This window comes from Mirounga leonina, unplaced genomic scaffold (genome assembly GCF_011800145.1).
Source record: "Mirounga leonina isolate KUSES-001 unplaced genomic scaffold, KU_Mleo_1.0 Mir_94, whole genome shotgun sequence".
NCBI classification, from domain to species: Eukaryota; Metazoa; Chordata; class Mammalia; order Carnivora; family Phocidae; genus Mirounga; species Mirounga leonina.
The window spans coordinates 14,777,889-14,800,381 of NW_023270855.1; the positions used below are offsets into that span (position 1 = coordinate 14,777,889).

The window sequence follows — 22,493 nt, forward strand, 5'->3', positions numbered from 1 at the left end:
GAAATGATGGCAGGATGGAGTCAGAGTAGACTGTCATGGTATGCAAACTTTTTTTTTTGTTTTGGTTTTTGATATAATGTTCAATGACAATCTTGATAAACTTAAATCTTAACATTATAAAAGGTGAGAAACTATTTTACAAAAAGAATTGGACAAAAGGGGGAGTCCTTCTACCCATGACTGATGTTACTAAAGGCACACTATTTGCTAAGTCTATGTGGCTCTCACTAGGGCTCAAAGAAATGTCAGGGGAAATAATTATGCTCTGTTTCATCAAGATCTTGGCTTCATGTCTTGGTAAAAAGAGTTCCAGGTTATGTCATGCTCTGTGAATACAGGAAAAACAAGAGGTACACTTATCCACCAGTTCTTTAGGATTCTCCTTAGTTAACTGTTGCCAACTCCATTGTGGCAGGTCTCAGATCTAACAGGATCCAGTATTGAAATATTCTGGCCATTGTCCTCCTACCAGGGGACCTAACATAATTAGCATTTAGCAATTTAAAAACAAACTTTTCCTACTCTAGGTGCCTTGGGTCAGAATTTGCGTTAATCCTATTAGAAAGACCCTTAATTATTGCCTAGAAATAATTGGTTCCAGTGGAAGACACCTAATTAGGTTGAAATGTATTCTGTTATAAGGGCCCAATGTTAAAAGCTTTTGTTGTGGGTTAGCAGCCAAATGTCATTGCTGGTTACTGATTTCTGATTGATCCCCAGTCAAATATGGATAAAGCCTTGAATAATTTTACATAGAAGATGTGGGCTATTTCAAACTCATTTTCAAAAAAGGTTCCATTTGAAAAGACTCTACGTTATTGTGTCGGTCATGCTATGCATGGATAGGTTGATATTTCTCAGTGTCCTACAGTTAAAATGGAAGTATTTTACAGGGCACACTACAGATATGCTGTAAAACTTTTTGGTGTTTGTAAGAATTTCCTTTCTGTCTGTTATATGTATGTATTTGATGGCGTCTCTTCTTCTAAATGTAAATAAACTCTTGATGGGATGGACAATGAGCATTCTGATAATGAAGGGATCAATTAAATGCTCAGTAAAGCCACAGGAGCATCTTCACTTTGCAGGATGGAAAATGAGAATACAAAAGAATTTTTTGTTACAAATACATGACGTCTTAGTTAAATTCTACTGAGAATCTTTTTTCTATCAAGATAAAATACAATGTTTTTCTTATTATAAAAGTAATTCTATGTACTAAATAGAAAATATTTAATCCAAAAACCAATGTCTTTTTATTTTTTAATTAAAAAATGATTTTATTTACTGATTTATTATGACATCTTTTAAAATCCAAATGAAAACAGGGTAAAATGTGCATCTAGGGCAACTTAAAATGAAAAAAAAAAACATTAGTGAAAGAACAACGTGCGGTCAGAGAGATGTGTAAACTAAATGTGAAACAGTTCAACTGATTTAGGCTGGTGACAGTGAAAAGTTCAGGAAGAGATAAATATCTTGATAAACTCCAGTTGATACGTTTTGTGCTTTAGGATTCTCCCTGGCCTAATAGTCTGGTTCCAGCAGTGTGCGGCTTCCTCATTCCTACAGAGGCAGACTGAATACACTGTTCTAGTGTCTGCCAAGTATTTTTTCTCCTCTCTCCTAGTCAACGATCCGATTGCCTCTCTGGATTTTTGACTTATACCCAAGTACTAGGACAACCTTTATGATACTGGGGTGAGGCTAAGGTCTTGTGAAAGAAATATCCCCACCAATTTCAGCTTGTAATCAGACTCAAGGAGATGTCAAAATTCCCTGTTCTGTATAATCTGGCTAAGCTACACCTTGGACCAAATTTTGAAGATCTGTCTGGGAAAGGAAAAAAGTCATAAAGGGATCAGTAAGTTTTCATTCCTGTTTTTGTTTCTCTGGAAAGGGCTAAATAACAAATATTTTAGGTTTTGCTGGTTAAGAGGCAACATTGAGGATATTATGTAGGTTGTTGCATATTAGATGGTCTTTGTCATAATTATTTGATTCTGCTATTGGGCAAAAATAACCACAGTCAGTAGGTAAACAAATGACATGACTGTGTTCCACTGAGACCTTGTTTATGGACTCTGAAATATAAATGTCATAACATTTTCACATGTCTGAAACTATTATTATTCTTTTTGTTTTTCATCCAGTTAAACATGTGGAAACCATTCGTACCTCCTGGGCTATAAAAAAGTAGGGTGCTAGCTGGCTTTGGCCTATGGGCCATAGTTGGCCAACTCCTGAAAATATAGTGTGTATCAGGATCAAGTAGGATATTTATTTAAAAATATTTATTTTTCAGGGCACCTGGGTGGCACAGTTGGTCAAGCATCTGACTCTTGATTTCAGCTCAGGTCATGATCTCAGGGTCGTGAGATCAGGCCCTGTGTGGGGCTCCTGGGACTCCACACTGGGCGTGGAGTCTGCTTGAGATTCTCTCCCTCTGCCCCTCCCCCCATTTGTATATACACACTCTCTCCCTCTCTCTCTGTCTCTGGAATAAATAAGTCTTAAAAAACTTTATTTTTTAGGCCTCATCCTTAAAGATTTAGATTTATTAAGCTAGGGCCCTGGAAATCTGTATTTCTGTTAAGCATTCTATTGAACTTCCACTTGCTATGTGGCATGTTCAAAGTTCTCTGATGTAGGACAGGGTTTCTCAAAGTATAGTCTGGAACTACCAGCCACAGACTTACCCAAGGTTATTTTGGTTGTGGTTCAACAAGATAACTATGATAATAACATCCACAGCTTAAAGCCCTGCATTTCATTTTCAGCCCTGGAGGGGATCAATAGAAGCTAGGGGTGCTATTACCACAGTTATCTTGCTGAACTACACTTAAGACAAATACTCTAAGCTGCTCTTCTTTAGGAGTGCTACTTAAAAATACCTGTCATATGAAACCTGTACAGCAAAGATGCTATGTCATGCGAAATGGCATGCCTTTTACTCTGCCATAGAAATAAAAATGAATTAGTAAGTACAGTATTGCATGTAAATACAGCCTGCCCTCCATATGGTTCTTAATGATGTTGACAATTGCTAAAGCTCATCTTTGTTGAAAGGTCAAATATTATGCTTTCTGGTAGGATTCAGGGGTCTGACATGAGAACTGTACTTGCTTAAATTAAACAGTAAACCAAATCCCAAATATACTATAACTAGTTTAAAAAATAAAATCAGTGAAATTTAGAAATTCAGATGATGGGATGATAATCAAGAGTCCCCTAGGCACCTGTCAGAATTCTGCAGTTTGGAAGCCTGCTCATGCATAATCTGAGTATTTATCCATTTTATGGTTGCCTGCCAGAGATTTATTTTAAACCTCCTGTACCTGCTATAGTGGATTTATCCCTTCCTTCTCCTCCCCCACACTTACTGACCCTGTGTTTGACACTGTCTTCAGCCTCCCTTCAAAACATGGTGGTGGGGGCGAGGACGAAGAGAATTGGATTTTAGAAGCGTTGTTAATGATAGAATTGTTATAAAAAGGTTAGAGAAGACGTGTTCTGATGTCTGACCTTCACGGTGTTTTAATCCTATGTATGAGGAGATCAAAATGAATACAAGCACATTTTAAGGTTAGAGAACACCTTCTCTGATAAATTAGTCCCTTTGTAGATCTCAAAATTGAATTAAAATACAGTGCTCAGTCATATTTCAGGCTAAACTGTTACATTTACATTAAAGGTACAGGGCTGAAGCATTATGATGTGCAATTCAGTACTTGGCACAGTTCACGTGGAGTTCAGAATGGTTTTCTCTGCCTTTATCGTGCTTTATGGGGCAGATTTCTAAATTGCATTTCTCAGTTTATGTTAATGTCCTTCACAGAGACCTGGTGGTCTGGATGCCCCTATGCACACACGTGTTCTTCCCATTAATGTTAATGGGAGTCAGAACCAAGCAACGGGAGATAAATGTTCTCTCAAATACCTTCTGACCTTCCCTAAAGTAACAGGATTGCTAACTTCTGTGAACATATGGACCAGATAAAACTCGTATTTCTTCGCTCTACCCCCATCTCATTTATAAGAATAATATAAGAATCAGAGAGCCTCTGCAGAAAAAAAAACAACTGCAGTAGAGTACCATCAGCCAAGCCCAGCAAGAGCTCTACTTCTAAATAAATGAACTCCCCCGGCAGGGACCATGGTACTGTGACCTCAGGGCTCATTCCTACAGGTCTCTGCCTTCCTCTTTCTCTTCCTGCCCTGGTCTTTTTCTTTCCCCACCTATTAGGAAATTTCAGTTTTAAAGTATTACATGTGTCTCAGCAAAAACAGGTGGCCATATATTGATCCTGTCATATGTCCCTGTTTTTTTTTTTTTAAGATTCTATTTATTTATTTGACAGAGAGAGATAGTGAGAGCAGGAACCACAAGCAGTGGGGAGTGGGAGAGGGAGAAGCAGGCTTCCCGCGGAGCAGGGAGCCCGATGAGAGGCTCGATCCCAGGACCCTGGGATCATGAACTGAGCCGAAGGCAGACGCTTAACGGCTGAGCCACCCAGGCGCCCCTGTCATATGTCCCTCTAAGTCCTGTCCATAAGTCCACTAAAACTCTCCTGAAAAATGCCATTACATTATGTTTCCCAATCTTCATACCCCATCTTTATGATTTTGCATATCCTCTCATAATAATAATACACACTTAATATTTTTCTTTATATTGACTCACTTCTTTACTTAAATATATATATAATTTTATTTTATTTTATTTTTTTAAAGATTTTGTTTGTTTATTTGACACAGAGAGACACAGTGAGAGAGGGAACACCAGCAGGGGGAGTGGGAGAGGGAGAAGCAGGCTTCCTGCAGAGCAGGGAGCCCAATGTGGGACTCGATCCCAGGACCCTGAGATCACGACCTGAGCCGAAGGCAGACGCTTAACGACTGAGCCACCCAGGCACCCCATACTTAAATATATTTTAAAAGGAGATTTTTTAAATCATTGCCATGAATGGAAAAGTAGACTTGTTCTAATACACATTGTAAGAAGCAAATAAATTACTAAAATTAAAAAAAAGATAGTAAAACAACAGTAAAACTACCTCTTACACTATACTTGGATAATCAACATTTACATTTTACTAGAAATCTAGAAATAAAGTATTTAATCTCTTAAAATAGGTAGAAGTTGCTACCTCAGTGACTTTTATATCCACCTAAAACATGGGGTGACCATGGCATATTTCATTATTGGTGTACAGCAAGTTTTATGCCATCATTCAAGACAAGCAGTGGAGAATCATCTGGATAGTTGGTCCCGGGACTGCTCATATTGCTGGGATATGAACTCTGATGGGAATTAGAGGACATTCCTTTCTGTCCACTACCTTTTCAAAGAATTAATTAATTAATTAATTAATTACTTACTTAATTAATTAATTTAGAGTGCACACAGGAATGGGGGGAGGGGCAGAGGGAGAGGAGAAAGAGAATCCCAGGCAGGCTCCATGCTCAGCTCAGCACACACAGAGCCCTATGTGGGGCTTGATCCCACATCCCTGAGATCATGACCTGAGCTGAAATCAACAGTCAGCTGCTTAACTGACTCAGCCATCCAGGAGGCCCTCTGCCCACTATCTTGAGAGCTAAGGAAATCAAGACTTATGAGAAGGATGCTGATCAAACACAGGATATAACTTGTAACTACATGCAAAAATACCTCACTGTCAGCAATACAGAAGAGCAAAAAATGGTTTTTAGGCTTAGGTGTTTATAATCTTTCACACTCTCGGGCATTTTTTATTTTTTTATTTTTTTGTGGCAGGCTCACTCCTTTTTGCTAATTGCTCTAATAGGTTGGTGATGGCAACTTCATAAATGTTCATTTCAATAAGATTTAGAATGTATGTTTAGCCATTTATTAAAATGCAAGCAACAGCAAAAGGCACTATGTTAAGCACTTAACATAGGTGGATTATCGCAGTCATCAAAACAACCCTAAGCAGTTGGCATACTATTATCCCTGCACAGGTTAACTGTGTAGTCCAAGGTCACAGAGCTAGTAAGTGATAGAAATGAGATTCAAAGCCAGATCTTTCTGCCTCAAGCTCAGTTTCTTAATCACTAGTTAAGACTGCTGCCTAGTATTCTATCTCCATAACTAGCAAATAATCTATAATTAGGTATCAGCTCTGCCATCAACCAGCTCTGAAACCTTGGGATTTCTCCTGGTCTTAGCTGATCACTGTTTCCTTTTGCAGCTGAGAAAGCCATACATTAGCAAAGACCTCTAGCTGGAATTTTGATTTACAAATATTATCTAACCTCTTTTTCCTTCTGCCCTGGGAAATAGAGTGAACACATAGTCCTATGCCCATGCTACTGCTCTGAGTGATTCATTAACAGACTGAAATAGTGGAGTTAATCTAAATACAGATTTACTTCTAACTCTTGGCCTTCCAGTTTTTTTTTTATATGCATAGACATTTATAATAAAAAGGCTTACCCAAATGGTAGTATTTTTCCACCTTCCAATGACCCCAAAATATGCAATTAGATAATTTTTGGCTTTCTTCTTTAAAATAAAATTGGGATAGATAAAATAGATAGATAGATATTTTTATTTTTCTTAGGCTATCTTACTTCACAGAGGGAGCTACAAATAAATGGGCAAGAAGGAAATAATACAGTGTGACCCATCTATATCGGTTATAGAAAAATATCTATTTTATAAAAATCTATTATAGAAAAAAAAAGCTGAATTAACAAGATTTCCTGGTGCAGTAAACAGAACCAAGCAGAATGAACAATCAGGATTCCTGGGTTAACATCCGTCTTCCACTACTGGTGACCTTGAGAAAGTCACCAACCTGAGTCTTATCTTCCTCAGTCAGATCATCCATTGCCAAGATCCCTTCAACTAAAAAATTCTATGACTCGACAAGACAGAAAGTAATAGAAATGCAAATAAAATGTAAATTAAAATCTCATCCTTTGCAATTTAGTGCTTTCAGCCCATCCCATCAACCTGGTGTTAGAACAGACTCACATCATGTGCTGTGCTAAGAGCAATAAAGGACTTTCTGTCATATACTATAAAGCACCCAGACTAACGTATGTGGAAAATTTTATTTCCTTAAAACTGAGAGGGTTGGCAGGGTGACTAAAGCAAGGCATAGAGGTGATCAAATCCCTTTATTGATGTAATAATCCATATCCATATCTCTGAATAACCAGGGCAGCTCTTTTAAAAATAGCCAATGTCATTGTTCAAACAATGTTTGCTAAAAATAGTATTCGAGTCATGGGTTTTTAATTTGTTAGCACAGTGTTCCTAGACATGAATTTCAAATCTACAGAGACTTGAAAGAAATTTAATTAAAGGACTGAAGATAACATTAGTTGCAATAGTATAATAGATACAATGGCTGTAATTCTCAAAACTGTACTGGATGATTCTGAAATAAGATAGCCTTTCAATCATATTCATTACCAACAGTTCTCTAAGAATTGTTAATCATATCATGCTTGGCATGATGTATTAATTTAGCAACACCGTGATAGCTGTGCATATTAATATGAATGATGCCACTTCTATAGATTGCTTTATTAGAAATGAGGACATGTGTATCAATGTCTATGTTCTCTGGGTTAGTCATTACCTTTTACTATCAAGTTTCCAGTACTGCTAGCAGTTCCAAAATGGTTAGTGGCTATACAGGTATAACTTCCAGCATCTGACTTCGTCACACTGACAATTTTGAGGCTTCCATCTTCAGAAATGGTAATTCTGAAATTAAAACAAATAAACCAAAACGGTAAGTTTAGATCATGTGACTAACTGAAAATGATGTCTGTCATTCTGTCATCTTTCAAACTATAAATCATGGCTGTATCACTTGACAGTCTCCTCTTTGTTCAGGGTATTTGTCTATATACACATAAATATAATTAGGACATATGACTTATTTAGGACTTTTAACACTTTCCTCGCCGAAATGGTCTCAACATTCTGTTGGCATAAATACTGGAAACACTAGACAGGTTGTAACCATTCTCTGTCTTTGGTGGCTCTAACCACATTATTCATAGGGAAGGCTCATTGTTGGTCACCATTAGTCTTAAAACTGCTAAGGTATAAGGAAAAAAAAAAATCTCTTGATTGGCCACTGACACATTTTCATTGAAAATGTTTTCTTTGGGGCGCCTGGGTGGCTCAGTCAGTTAAGCGTTTGCCTTCGGCTCCGGTCATGATCCCAGGCTCCCGGGGTTGAGCCCCACATCTGGCTCCCTGCTCAGTGGGGACCCTGCTTCTCCCTCTGCCTGTGCTCTCTCTCTTTCTCCCTCTCTCTCTCTCTCTCTCTGTCAAATAAATAAATAAAAATCTTAAAAAAAAAAGAAAATGCTTTCTTCTAGATGGGTGGCTTAAATGAAATGAGTTATTAAGTATGTTTATTTCTGACATACATCAGACAATACATTTTTAATGAGATGCAAGAAGTGAATTAAAAAAAAAATATCCCACAACATGGTATGACTTTGGCAGAACAGCAAATGTGGCTGGCACATCTCAGGGCCCACAATGAGGGACAAATATCTATTACCTGGGAAGGAGACACTTATACTGACAGACACAAAATTGGAACAGGGGGGATTCTAGAGAATGCCGATCTCAACATGACTATAGCAGAAGAGGAAGTTGCAGAGATGAGTAGGACAAGTAGCCTGGCTTGGACACCAGCGAGAGAAATAAAAAAATGGACACAGATGGCTCATTTAAGATTACTGTCTGCCGAACCTCTACTCTATCCTTCAAATTTACCCACTACTTTCTCTCTCTTCTGCTCTCCCCTTCTCACCTGGCCTATCACCGGCCTCTTAAATGATCTGCCTATTTTTACTCTTGTGCCTCAAATACATTCTTTGGTCAGCGGGTGAGATGATCTTTTAAAATATAGATCAGATTACATCACTGCTCAGGCTTAAAGATCCTTCTTTGCACCCCACTGCCCTCAATAGATTCTGTTCTAGACCCTACAAGGCCTGATGGATCTGGCCTTCGCCTTTCTCTTGCCTACTTGATTTCATGCTCATCTTTTTACCTTTCAACGAACTATCGTTACGCTGGCCTTCTGCAAGTCCCTACAGTGTTTGGGACCCTTTCCCACCTCAGGGCCTTTCTATCTGCCGTTCTGCCTGCCCTGCCATCGGGACGTAGCTACCATCTTCTCACCCTCTCAGGACCTCACCTTAGAGGTGGCGCTTTTCTTATGACTCCTATTTCTGAAGTGGATGTTTTATTTTGTTACTCTCTTTTCTTGCAGCCAGTCTATTTTTTTCCCCATCAAACACAACCTAAAAGTTTTGCTTACTTGTTAGCTATCTTACTTACCACCTGGCATGTGAGTTTTTCTGAGGGCTTAGACCATGTTCATCTTATGACTTAGTCTCCAGGAACTAGTACCTAGGATGACATGCAGTAGTAGATGCCTTGTACGTATCTGCTAAGTGACTGAGTGAATCAGTAAATAAATAAATATCCTAAGAGAAAAATCAATAATATGTTTCAGGAATTCAGAGTGGTTAAACCACTGAGCACTAGTGATGTCCTTAACAGAGTCTTTGACAAATATTTGAAACAAGGGGTCTAGGCTGGTCACAGCTTCACTGTGACATGAGTCTTCACGTGAGAACTCAGTAAGGAAGGTAACATTTGTGTTTTGTATATGGAGTCATTTTCCATGAGATAACATAGGTTTGGGCATATTAAACACTGAGAGGTGAGCTGATTCTTTCAAAGCACAAAGGTCTATTAATAGTTTGTACCATTTAAAGTGGTACTGTAATTTCCAAAACCTAAAGTCATTGCCTGTATCATATTGTTTAATGCCAACGGGATATGAATAAGGAAACAAGTAAAGGGTTTGTCATCAGATGACCTGGTATTAGCCTTGACTCTGATACTTGCTAAGTATATGACCTGGCCTCATTACTTATGCCCTAAGGCAGGGCTTCTCAGCCTCGGCACTACTGACTTTTCGGACCATATAATTCTTTGTCCTGTGAGGGTACTTAGCAGCATCTCTGTCCCCTATGCACTGGACTCCATTCGCTCTGCCTCTCTTCCCAAGTTGTGACAATCAAAAATATCTCCAAATATGGCCAAATGTTCCCCAGGGACAAAATCATCCCCAGCAGAGAGCTACTGGTCTACATCAGTTTTTATTCTTTTAATCTCACTGGTTACTGTGATGATTATCTTCTACAATGAGGTAAGATACCTGAAAGGTTCTCTTAATTGTAAAGCGCTGTATAAATGCTTTTCTCATTTCTCACTGTCATTCCCATCCCTGCATCCTTAATGATGGTATATGCATTGCACAAAAGGCACCCAACATATTGTTGCTATCCAGCTGTGGGATCCAGCTAGCTCTACACAATCTCTCTCAAGGCTCTCTTTGCCCCTTACCCTCAAAGCTTCCTTATCCAATTTCCTTTAAGCTTTGTGAAATGACAAGGTAATTTTACAAACTGCTGTACTACTGATTTTTAAGATTTCCGTGACTGCCATTGGTTTTAATCTTCCCATTTTTTTTTTTAACAAAGAGATAAGAGCTAGGCCTCCAAGGCTTAAATTCCAGACATTGGAAAAGGTGAGCGAGGGAGATACTGTGTAGAAGGGGTCAATTTTAGAGCTGTCATTAAATTACATTATATTGCTCTAATTGTTTATTTTTCCTAGGTATAATCCAAATGTGGGTATAATATGGAGTTTTGTGAAATTCAACCAATTTCTTATCTAAGCAATATAACGTACTGATTAAGAACATAAACTCTGGGGGTGCCTGGGTGGCTCAGTTGGTTGGGTGTCCAACTCTTGGTTTCAGCTCAGGTCATGATCTCAGGGTCGTGAAATCAAGTCCCATGTTGGGCTCCGCCCTGGACGTGAAGTCTGCTTAAGACTCTCCCTCTCTGTCTGCCCCTCTCCCTGCTTGTGTGCTCTCTCTCTAAAATAAATAAATGAATCTTAAAAAACAAACAAACCATAAACTCTAGAACTATACTATCGAGGCACAAATCAGACTCATGCCGCTTATGAGCTGGGCGACTAAAATCTCTGTATGTAAATTTCCTTACTTGAGATAATGGAATAATAAAAGTAACTATATCTCACAAGGTGTTGTAAAGATGTGCACTGCTGAGACCAGTGCCTGGCACATGAAATGCATGATATAAGTGCATTAGCCAAATATTCTATTAACTAAAGTTCTGTACCCTCCTAAATATATTATTTCATATATTAATAAAAGACTCTGTTAAGGTTAAGACTACTACCAAGTAGTTCTGCCCTTCTGAAATCCTATAACACATTATTATGCTTAATGAAGCATATGGGTAACATCAAGTAGTTACAGAAGGGGGATGAAAAGTTGGACTCATTTATTCATAAATATCTACTAAACACCTCTTGTACACTAAGCCTATATAAACCAGGAGGACCTTAGATAATTACATACCTAGAAATGATGTCAGTGTGTTATATACCATAATGCATACATTTCTATAAATGCATACTAGAAAGGGCATTACTTTTGCCAGTGGGGTATCTGTTTACCATGCTATTCGTAGACTAAAGAAAGGCAAGGACCAAGGCCTGGCCAATCAGGAGATCCTACTCCCCTGTCTGAAGTGATTGGTTTAGGGATAGGCATGCTATCAAAACCAGGAGCTATTTGAGGAAACAATCTCTTTCTATTTATTATTACATTTGGAGATGGAAATCTAGAACTATTAGCAGTCATCTTACCTGCCATAGAAAGCATGCCTTAAAGAAACCAACCAAAGACAAGCAGAGCCCAGGAGACAGAGAGAGAGGAGAGAACTTAAGATCTCTTTGAGATCCTGTTTCTGTCCATGGCTAAGCCAACAGCTTCCTTTGGACGTCCCAGTTATATAAGGCAATAATTTAAGACATTAGAAATTTGTTTTTAATCCCTTGTAATTGGAAGAGCCCAATATCTTAGGGAAATTACTGAACTTGTTCAGGAGATAGTGGTAGTGAAAGTGGAGAGGAGAGATGAGTTCTCCAGATCATTCATTTTTTTTTTTTTTTAAGATTTCTTATTTATTTTTTTGACAGCGAGACAGCGAGAGAGGGAACACAAGCAGGGAGAGTGGGAGAGGGAGAAGCAGTCTTCCCGCCGAGCAGAGAGCCCTACTGAGCCACCCAGGTGCCCCTCCAGATCGTTCTTTGATGGCTACCTCTACAGAACTTGTTGCCAAAAGACTGATTAACTCAATTATAGAAGAATGATCATGGATTTCTGAGTCTGAAAAAAATTGACCTGATCTTCCTTTACACACAGCTGTGCCATATACTTTTGGCTATCTATTTCTATAGATAAAGGGCTAAGTTACAATGACTTGTTGGTTTGAATTTATGGGATTTTTATAAATGGGGAATTAGTATAAAGTTAGCATTTATCCTTGGGGTGCTAATTTCCACTAACTCAAGAAACTTTTGAAACGTAACTCAACACTAGTATTTAGATATTTGCTTCCTTTCAGTTGGATTCTATCCCAACGTAGAAAAAGGTTTTCAATTAATATTTCTTTTTTTTTAAAGATTTTTTTTAACTTATTTATTTGACAGAGAGATAGCGCAATTAGGCAGAGCGGCAGGCAGAGGGAAAGGGAGAAGCAGGCTCTCTGCTGAGCAGGGAGCCCGATGTGGGGCTCGATTCCAGGACCCTGGGATCATGACTTGAGCCAAAGGCAGCCGCTTAACTGACTGAGCCACCCAGGTGCCCCTCAATTAATATTTCTACATTCATTTTTTCCCATGAAAATAGTGACTGAATCCAATCCAAGGATAGTTGTATTTTCACATTTGTTTCTTGAGGAGACTTCAAAGTTTCCATTTCATTGTAGTTTTCCCATTTCAGACTACTGACTGACCCGTAGCTATTAGCTTGATATTGAACTTTGAGCTCCTTCTAATACTCATGAATAGTGATCAAGTTAGATAAAAGGAATTGAAAATGTAAATCTGTTCCTGGCTTAGAATAGGTTAGCCCTGACCTACCTGTAGGCTCTTTTTAATCACTGATAGTATCAGAGAAAAGTAAAAAATGATAAAGCAGCAAGTAGTAAAAATAAAGGTGTGACATAGGACTTAATTTTCTCTACATGAAAAAAAGGTCATCTAATTCACAACATAGTAAATTGCCCATTGCATAGAGAACAGTCATTCCTCCACTTCATTTAGAGATTTCAGATCCACAGAGGATAGGAACCTATCTGGAATTATGAGATAAATTGAATCTTTCTTTCTTAATATGAGGCTCTGGGTTATAGCCATTGAAGAGCTGACCTTGTCAGTCCTATTAATCAAAGCCAGTCTGGGGACACTGAACCTTTAAAAATGCTGATCTTTCCTTTTTGGGGGCTTCAGTAACAGATCACAAAAGCTGCCAAGTCCAGAATATTCTATCACCCTAAAGACAGGGGTTATCCCCAAATGGTGACCTATGATTCTGTGAGCAGTTTTGCATGGAAGCTCAACTAGTGGTGACAGAAGTAGTGGATCCTCACCTGTCTGGAAATGCTTTCCTTATAAGTAAAACCCTTGAAAGTACAACTTAGATTAGTTCTCCCCTTCTGCAAAGGGGAGTACTATGGATTAATAATTTCTTTTCAACAAAGAAACAATGGAAGTTTCAAACTGTTAACTTTTAAATCATCTTTAATAGTGTTAGATGAGGGACATCATAAATCACTTAAAATCATGCATAATTAAAAAAATCCTGAAGGGTCATAACAGGCTTCTCCTTTCTCTTATACATGAGGAGTTCCAGAAAACATGTCTGCCATTTAAAAAAAAATTTTTTAAAGATTTTATTTATTTATCAGAGAGAGAGAGAGAAAGCACACAAGCAGGGGGAGTGGCAGGCAGAGGGAGAAGCAGACTCCCTGCTGAGCAGGGAGCCCGATGTGGGACTCGATCCCAGGACCCTGGGATCATGACCTGAGCCGAAGGCAGACACTTAACCTACTGAACCACCCAGGCATCCCATGTTTGCCATTTAAAAGCCTGAACATGGGAGCAGAGACTTACACATTACAAAAGAGTTTAACACCCTGGAGGGCTAAAATATATTCTAAAACTTCAGACATGGTTAATATGAGTACTGCTACTTCTCAACTTGAGCATGGTAGAGGTGTCATAGGAACCCTGACCCCAGGAGCCACCCAGCCCTGATTATAAAATCAGAGGAAGGACTGCCTAGCTACAGATGTGTATGCTTCACTCTGCACTGAGTTGCTTTTTAATCCAAATAATTGGGAGATTTCATGTAAAAACCCGTTCCTGGCTAGTTGTGACAAATGGGACAACAGGATAGTACCGTAACACATCCCTGTAGGGCACCAATGAGCTGGAGGGGAGAAGTATTAGCTCCTTAAGGCAGCCAGTAGACCGTCTAGTGCCTACCCTGGCTTCAAGAGCTCATCAATGTCTCTACCCTATTCCTGTGGGCTTTTGAGATCATTTTCGATTGCTTTAAACCATTACTCTGGGCTGAGTAAATGGAACAGGGCGTTTGGGTAGCCTTTAGTCTGTAGGCCACATTTTCCTCCTTCTTGGATTCTCCCCATCCCAGAAATACCTCACCAAGAGACCAAAGCAATGGAGTAGGAGGGGGAATAGGGCATTATAGTAGTTTTCTAGGGCTCCCATAGCAAGGTGTGACAAACTGGGGGGCTTAAAACAGCAAGAACATATGATCCAGTAGTTCTGGAGACTAGAAGTCTGAAATCGAGGTGCTAGAAGAATTGGTTCCTTAAGAGTCTCAGAGGGAAAATCCTTCTTTGCCTTTCTCCTACCTGCAGGTAACAGTCATTGGTCCTTGGCATTCCTTGGTTTAGATATGCATCTCTTGCATTTTTGTCTCTATCATCACATGGTGTTCTTTTTTTTTTTTTTAAAGATTTTTATTTATTTATTTGAGAGAGAGAGACTGAGAGAGAGAGCACATGAGAGGGGGGAGGGTCGGGAGGGTCAGAGGGAGAAGCAGACTCCCTGCCAAGCAGGGAGCCCGATGCGGGACTCGATCCAGGGACTCCAGGATCATGACCTGAGCCGAAGGCAGTCGCTTAACCAACTGAGCCACCCAGGCGCCCCACATGGTGTTCTTCCTATGTGTCTCTCCACATCTTCTTCCCTCTGTGCACGTGTCTTTATCCAAATTTCCCTCTCCTTACAAGGACACCAGGAACTGGATTAGGACCTGGTTGAATCTAGTTTGACTTCATCTTAACTCAATTACATCTGCAAGGCCTTATTTATTTCCAAATAAGGCCACATTCTGAGGTTCCTGGTAGACATGAACTTTAGGGGGACACTAACCTGTAAGATGTCAAGAGAGGAAATCCACCATGACTGTTGTTCTGGGTTGAGCTAGCAGTTTCAAAGCCTACTTTTCAGTCCTTAGAGGATGGGGAAGGGGCATAATGCAGAGGAGTGTGTCTGATTCCATGGGCCTATCACCAGTGATCATGCTCATCCATCAATAACCTTTCCTTCTGCATGGGGCCTGGTCCTGCATTCCAAAAATAGCTACATTTCAAAAGACTGGAAATTATTGCTCTTTAGGTGGCATATTAACAATCAAATGTAGAGTATGAAGGAATGTTTTGGTATAGTAATAGATAACGTATTAAAGTATAAAAAATCCAACAGGAAACAAAAATTAGGGCCTACCTGCAATTTCAATTTCTTTTTTAATTGACTCAATTTTCTAATCTGTTGGACTCACGTAGATCTTCCATTCAGTCCTTTTTTGGTTGTTGTTACTGTGGCCAATTAATACTTATTTTGATATTAATATTGTGGCCAAAATTAGATAGAGGAGGCCTCTACCAAAATGGCAACATGGTTTTCTAAGCTGAACTGTTTGTGAGAGACGTAGTGTCTTTACTTGTCCTTCAGGGAGCAGCAATACAACACAGTTTTAGAATACATCACCCATGAAATAGTAAGAACTTTGAAGGAGTAGAGAAGTGGCAATGAAGAAACAGAGATAGAGATTTGTATATTCAACCTATCAACTGGAGAATTAGCCTGTGACCAACAGAGGTGAAGACATTTAGACTTGGTAGAGCTATTCCTGGCTTTGTTCCCACTGAGAACTAAGAAAAGCCTGGAAGATGAACTGGCATTGGTGTGTTGTAGACAATAGCAAAAAAAAAAAAAAAAAAGAACCCCCCAAAACAAAAACAAAACAAGACAAAACAAACAAAACCACCAAAACTTTGCTCTTAAGGGAAAACAAAACAAAACAAACCCAAACCACTTGTTTTGGTTTGAATTAGGCTATCTATTTTAATAAAATTCAAAGGCATTTTCGCTTAATTGTTAATTTTATGTGTCAGCTTGACGGGGCTAAGGTATGATCAAATAGCTGGTAAAACATTATTTCTCTGAGTCTTAAAGGTGTTGCTGAAAGAGCTTAGCACTGGAGTTGGTAGACTAAAGAAGACTGGCCTCGCCAATGCAGACAAGTATCATCTGGTCCTTTGAGGGCTTGAAGAGAATTAAAAGGAGGAGGAAGGTGAATTTGCTTTCTCTGTTTGAGCTAGAATACCCATATTCTCCAGCTTTGGACATCAGTGCTCCTGGTTCTTGGACCTTTGGACTCATCTGCACCCCTGGTTCATAGGCCTTGGGAATCACTCTAAATCATACCACTGGCTTTTCTGGATCTTCAGCTTGCAGACAGCAGGTCATGGGACTTTTTGGCCTCCAGAGTTGTGTGAGCCAATTCCTATAATAAATATTTTCTAATATATCCTATTGGTTCTGTTTCTCAAGAGAACCCTGACCAATACAGCTTTTAACTGGGATTTGCCTGAGTTTACCTACTGAATTTTAAAAGAGACATGGAAATTCTCAGCCTCATTGGAGAGAGGGCTTTATCCTGACTTATAGAAAGAAAGATTATTTTGTGGCAATGTGCAGTTTATAAAGAGTCAATTGAGGGCCCCTGAAGATGGCTTTTCTGCCCATCTTGAGAAAAGACGATGTTTCAGATTACGAATTTAAATGAAGGTCAGTGGGAAGATACTTACTTCAAGGGCAATTTCAGGCCAACCTGTCATTGATCTTTCTGTGTAGTCTCTGTGGCAGCAATAGACATTGCTATTGAACAGACACCTTGGTGACAAAGTTCCCTTAGAGATAATTTGCTTTCTGTCGTAAGATTTGAGTTTAATAAACCACTGAACAACCTGTGTATTTCAGTCTACTTGAAGAACAACCAGCAGTTCAGAGCCTATTGCCCTTGCCTCCAGCACTGCTCAAAAGAGAAAATAAACTTGTGTTTGCTTAACCTGGTTTGATCCAAGTCTAACTTACTCTGAACAACAGTTTTAAAAGCTCTGTAAAAATAACCTGGAACGGACTATCTTCCCAGGTACAGATGAGTATTTAGATCGCAGAGTTAATCCTGGAGTTAATTTTAATTACTCTTTGGGACACAGCACATGGATAGATGTGGGAAATAGTTTTTTTGGACAGATACAACTTTGAGGTTTTATTTATTGACATTGTAAGCAAACAACACCCAAAACACCATGTTTGGGGAAGAAAGAAATAAAGGACATATTTTTGTCTAAAATTTGTTTCTTAAGTTGCTACCTTTAATTTATGCAGGATCTCTCGGTGTCTCCATTAATACAAGATTTAGGATTCCTTTCTTCCAGAAATTTATGACCTGAGCTAATTTCAGTATAAATCTGTAGGGCATTGTGAAGATGAATGGGGTAGGGACAGGAAAGCAATACCATATTTTACTCTCTACACCTCTATGTGTTTTTATCAAAGCATCATAATAAGGAATATTACTTGTATAATGAGAAAAAAATCTTATTATTAAACTCCAAGGTACTCAAAACGTTTTATATAGCAATCTCTTAGGACACTAGGATAGCTAGTAAAAGAATAATTTAATAGCAAAGCAAAGCTGTCTTTAGAAATAACTGGAAACAAAGAAGCAGACATGGACAGAAGCTGACTGAAAGAGGGAGGGATGGCTGTAAATACTCTAAGTGTCGGAAATGGCAAGGTACTGAGGAAGTTTATCAAGCACCTAGAATATACTATTGGGTGCTCCTGGATGCTTGCACTTAGTACCACAGTTAAACTGCACAGCAATCCTGAGAAACATTATTATCCCAATTTTTCAGATGAGAAAAATGTAATCAGGAAAGTCAATTAAAATGTTCAAGGTCAATGTCGTCAGTAAAGAATGGAGTTTCAAACTCAGATCTCACCACAAAGCCTGTACACTCCTTCTACCATGCCATCCTGTGGTGTTGAAGGGTGTAAGAAAGAAAGAAAACAAGAAACAAAAAACATTATAATCCCATCTAAGAGATTTTCCTTAAATTTGCCATTAGATCTTTGGTTATAATATATATATTTTTTTGCTTTCTAATTAAGCTTGTCAAAATAGCTTTTTCTAATATTGAGAAACACGTGTTCACACTAACGTCTGAAACCAGAAGCAAAAGTAAAGAATGTGTAAAAATGTGAGTTGAAATTGTAATCATCAAAGGTTCATTTACCCCAAAGTAACTAAAATGCCTGGAAGATAATATTAATTATTAATTAGAAAGGGAGGTGGGGCGCCTGGGTGGCTCAGTCGTTAAGCGTCTGCCTTCGGCTCAGGTCATGATCCCAGGATCCTGGGATCGAGCCCTGCATTGGGCTCCCTGCTCAGTGGGAAGCCTGCTTCTCCCTCTCCCACTCCCCCTGCTTGTGTTCCCTCTCTCGCTGTGTCTCTGTCAAATAAATAAATAAAATTAAAAAAAAAAAAAAAGAAAGGGAGGCCCACTATATAGATGATGTAATTTAGTAAGAAGAGGAGGTTTCTACAACACAAGTAGCAATATTAGCCATGCTAGAAAAACATGTAATTTTATTATGTACCCAACTCTCAACCCTTTAGGAATTGCAAGATCATAGTTTGTTTGCTTCAACCCCTCATCCCAGAATTTTATAACTTTCTAAGTGAGGAAATCAAAGTGGAATCGCCTACCCTCCTGCACATCAGTGGAAGCACACTATTGTCAGGGTCCAGCTAAAATTCTCAAAGACCCTCCCTGCCTTGAACAGCAACTGCACTTAGGATTTTTGCCTTTGCCAGAAGAACAGAACTCAGGATCACTTCGGTGGTCATTTAATACAAGCTTTTCCAAACTCCCTGGTATACTCCTAATTTCTGCCCTACTCATATAGTACTAGACAGCTTGCATTCTTGCCCAATATTTGTTAAACGTGTGACTTGGGAAAGTCTCTTAACCTCTCCGGACTCCAGTTTGCCATCTCTAAAATGAGGGTCATTAAAATAACACATCTGTTTCGTAGGTTTTTCTGAGAAGGTTACATGTGAAAATACCTGTGAAGCATTTATAACTGTGGTGGCAAATAGTAAGCACATTATAAATATTGGCCACACTGATCATTTTTATTATTATTTTCTTCATCATTATCATAATTAATAGTCACAATATTTTCTTTAAGTGGCTCAAAGTTTACAATTAAAGTAACTCAGTTGGTTAAGCATCTGTCTTTGGCTCAGGTCATGATCTCCGGGTCCTGGGATGGAGCCCCACATCAGGCTCCCTGTTCACTGGGGAGCCTGCTTCTCCCTTTCCCTCTGCCCTCCTCCCTCCACTCGTGCTCTCTCTCTCAAATAAATAAAATATTTTAAAAAGTCTTTTAAAAAATAAAGAAAACATCATATTGCTACCATAGATAGAAACCCATATCCCTTGCCATAGATGCCAGCCATAGAAATAAATATGATAAAAACATACCTAACATAATACATTCTAGTTGGGTGTATTATCTGCCAGGATATTGAGCCAATAGCTTGCTTTTTCTTTAGTAAAGGGATATTACCCAGGGTTTCAAAAGTGTTCAGACATATTAGGACCAAACTGACTTTCCCTTGATGTACTCAGAAGCAGTAAAAAAGAACTATGTGATTCACTACCATTTAATGTCTGTATATGGTGTGCTGCCTAAGATCATCTGCGTATTTACAGAGATGCAAGTCTTCTACTTCATGAAACACATACCTATTTCAACCATGTTCCCAAGATAAAGTTCCTTTACAACATTATGTCTAAGCTGGCCATCAAACTGTGTTGGGCAGGTCCTATTACTGCAAATTCATGACATTTTAAAGTTGTCAGATCTACTCACATGTCATTTATCATATACTGCCAATATCCCATCACCCCAAATATCCAAAGAATTTCCAAACATCAGGCCCCAAGTCTTATACTTTTTTCTTTTGCCTTATCATTTCATATAGTCTTTTATATATAAAGAGGCACACAGTACTGGATGAAAATTCATTTAGTCTTGACAATTTTATTTTTTTAAATTTTATTTATTTATTTATTTTTAAAGATTTTATTTATTTATTTGACACAGAGAGAATGAGAGAGAGAGAGCACATGAGAGGGGGGAGCGTCAGAGGGAGAAGCAGACTCCCCGCTGAGCAGGGAGCCCGATGCGGGACTCGATCCAGGGACTCCAGGATCATGACCTGAGCCGAAGGCAGTCGCTTAACCAACTGAGCCACCCGGGCGCCCTAGTCTTGACAATTTTAGAGACACTGGTGGATACCTCTTGGGGTAGCGACCCTGATTTCTAACCTTTTCTGGTGGGTGGGTGGAAGTCAGAGATATCTTTAAGAATCAGAAACAAATTATAACATTATCCCCCCCAAATGCAAACTATACACATTGTTTTCAAAAGTTTACAGTTGTCTGAAAGCCCCTCTATATCACAAAACTGTAAAGAGAAATCACTGTCCTGGAGTAAACACAGATGTCACCAAAAGTCTGATTTATGAAGGTGTGTAAGCTATATTTATTGTTTTCTATAAAGCTCGGGAAAAGGACTCTATGTGCTTAAGTTAATACTTGGGTTTTTTTTTTTTTTCCCCCCTCATGGGGATTATTTGTATGTGCTTTGTACCTTCAGGTCTATTTTATGCAGGAGAGAATTTTCATGATGAAGCCGAGTCCTTGTAGCAATCCTCTCTTTTCTCAACAAATACGCAAACAAGTGCCATGTGAAAAATGTAGACAGGGACCTGGTTGTTGTACTATTTTTTTTTCCCCCTAGATGAAAAAGAAAGCTATTTCTTCTCAAGGAAGAGTCTTTTTTCTTTTCAGACAAACCATCTAAAAAGAACTATAAAGTCACACAGGTAATGGGTTTCAATAAATAATTCTCATGATGACAGAACATTTAAGGAATTGATATATGTGTCCTCTCCTATTTAATAGCCCAAATCTGCAAGGACCTTTTCCTAAATCCAAGGGGAAGTTGATGACAGAAAAAGTGAAGAGCTTAAGAAAGGAGCAGGAAGCTCTTATAATTAAAGGTGTCTTGGTCGAGGGGCAGAACATAGTAATTTAGATATGCCAGTGATAAGGGGAGTTTAATAAGGATATGGGGGGGTTGAAGAGAAAAGAGGGCTGTGAATATGACCTACTTAGAGTAAAAAAAAAAAAGGACAGGATAATATCTGAGCATATTTGTCTTGTACATATATAAAATAGTTTCTGGCAAATCCTAAGGTCCTAATAATCAGTGTACCACATTTCTTGGAAAATCTAGTAAAAGAAGCTTTTGTATAAATGTTAAACTCAAAGGAATGAGGAAAAGAATATAGTAATCCTGAAAATACTGATAATTTCAAGCAACAAACTAAATGTGCCACAATTATTTTCAAAAATTCACAGTAGTGAATTATTCAAATTGGAGATCTCTCATCACTTAAAGAATTATACTGGCTAATATTATCCCCAACAAAGCACACTTTGTTGCTTTGTCAATGTGTCCAATATCTCAGGCCAAGTGATGCAGAATTGTTAGGCATGTCTGCATTGGGTTAGACTCTTAAAGTCAGACAAGGAACTTATTAGAAGCTTTCTTTTAAGTGTCGTGCCTGGGGGTGAGTGAACTTGTGTGTGTGTGTGTGTGTGTGTGTGTGTGTGTGTGAGAGTTAGGTCCAAAAATAAGAAACAAAGAGATTATGAACACTTACAAGTTTCAGTGATGTATGAGAAAACGATGCTAATAGAAAATTCACTTTTTTAAAAAATGAAGTTACCTTAGTAATAAGTGATTTAGGGATATTCTCTTTGTAGCGGCCAAAGAGCAGAAAGAGAAAAAGTTGAAAAGAATATAAAACATCAGGAGGTCTGTATAATTAATCAGCAATCCTACAAAGTATGCCATAAATTGGAGCTACAATTATACCACTGTGCTTGGAAAATAGGAAACTGGACTTTTCATATAAGCATTCAGGTTTATTTTTTAGTATCTATCTCTAGCATCATGTAAAGTGCACTTTAGGAAATGTGGCTAAGAGAGTTAATGCTTTCATCGCTGCTATTTACAACCTAATTTGCAAGTTTTTACAGCATCTTAATAGTCACATTGCAGTCAAGAA

At 38.6% G+C, this 22,493-nt stretch overlaps 1 protein-coding gene across 1 annotated transcript in view; it reads right to left on the reverse strand.

Moving 5' to 3' along the window:
* Window positions 1-22,493, reverse strand: part of CNTN4 (contactin 4) — a 308,099-nt gene that overhangs the window by 69,349 nt on the left and 216,257 nt on the right. Inside the window, exon 11 of the mRNA XM_034997401.1 lies at window positions 7,617-7,744. Coding sequence (XP_034853292.1) covers window positions 7,617-7,744 — 128 coding nt within the window. The remainder of the gene's footprint in view (window positions 1-7,616; window positions 7,745-22,493) is intronic.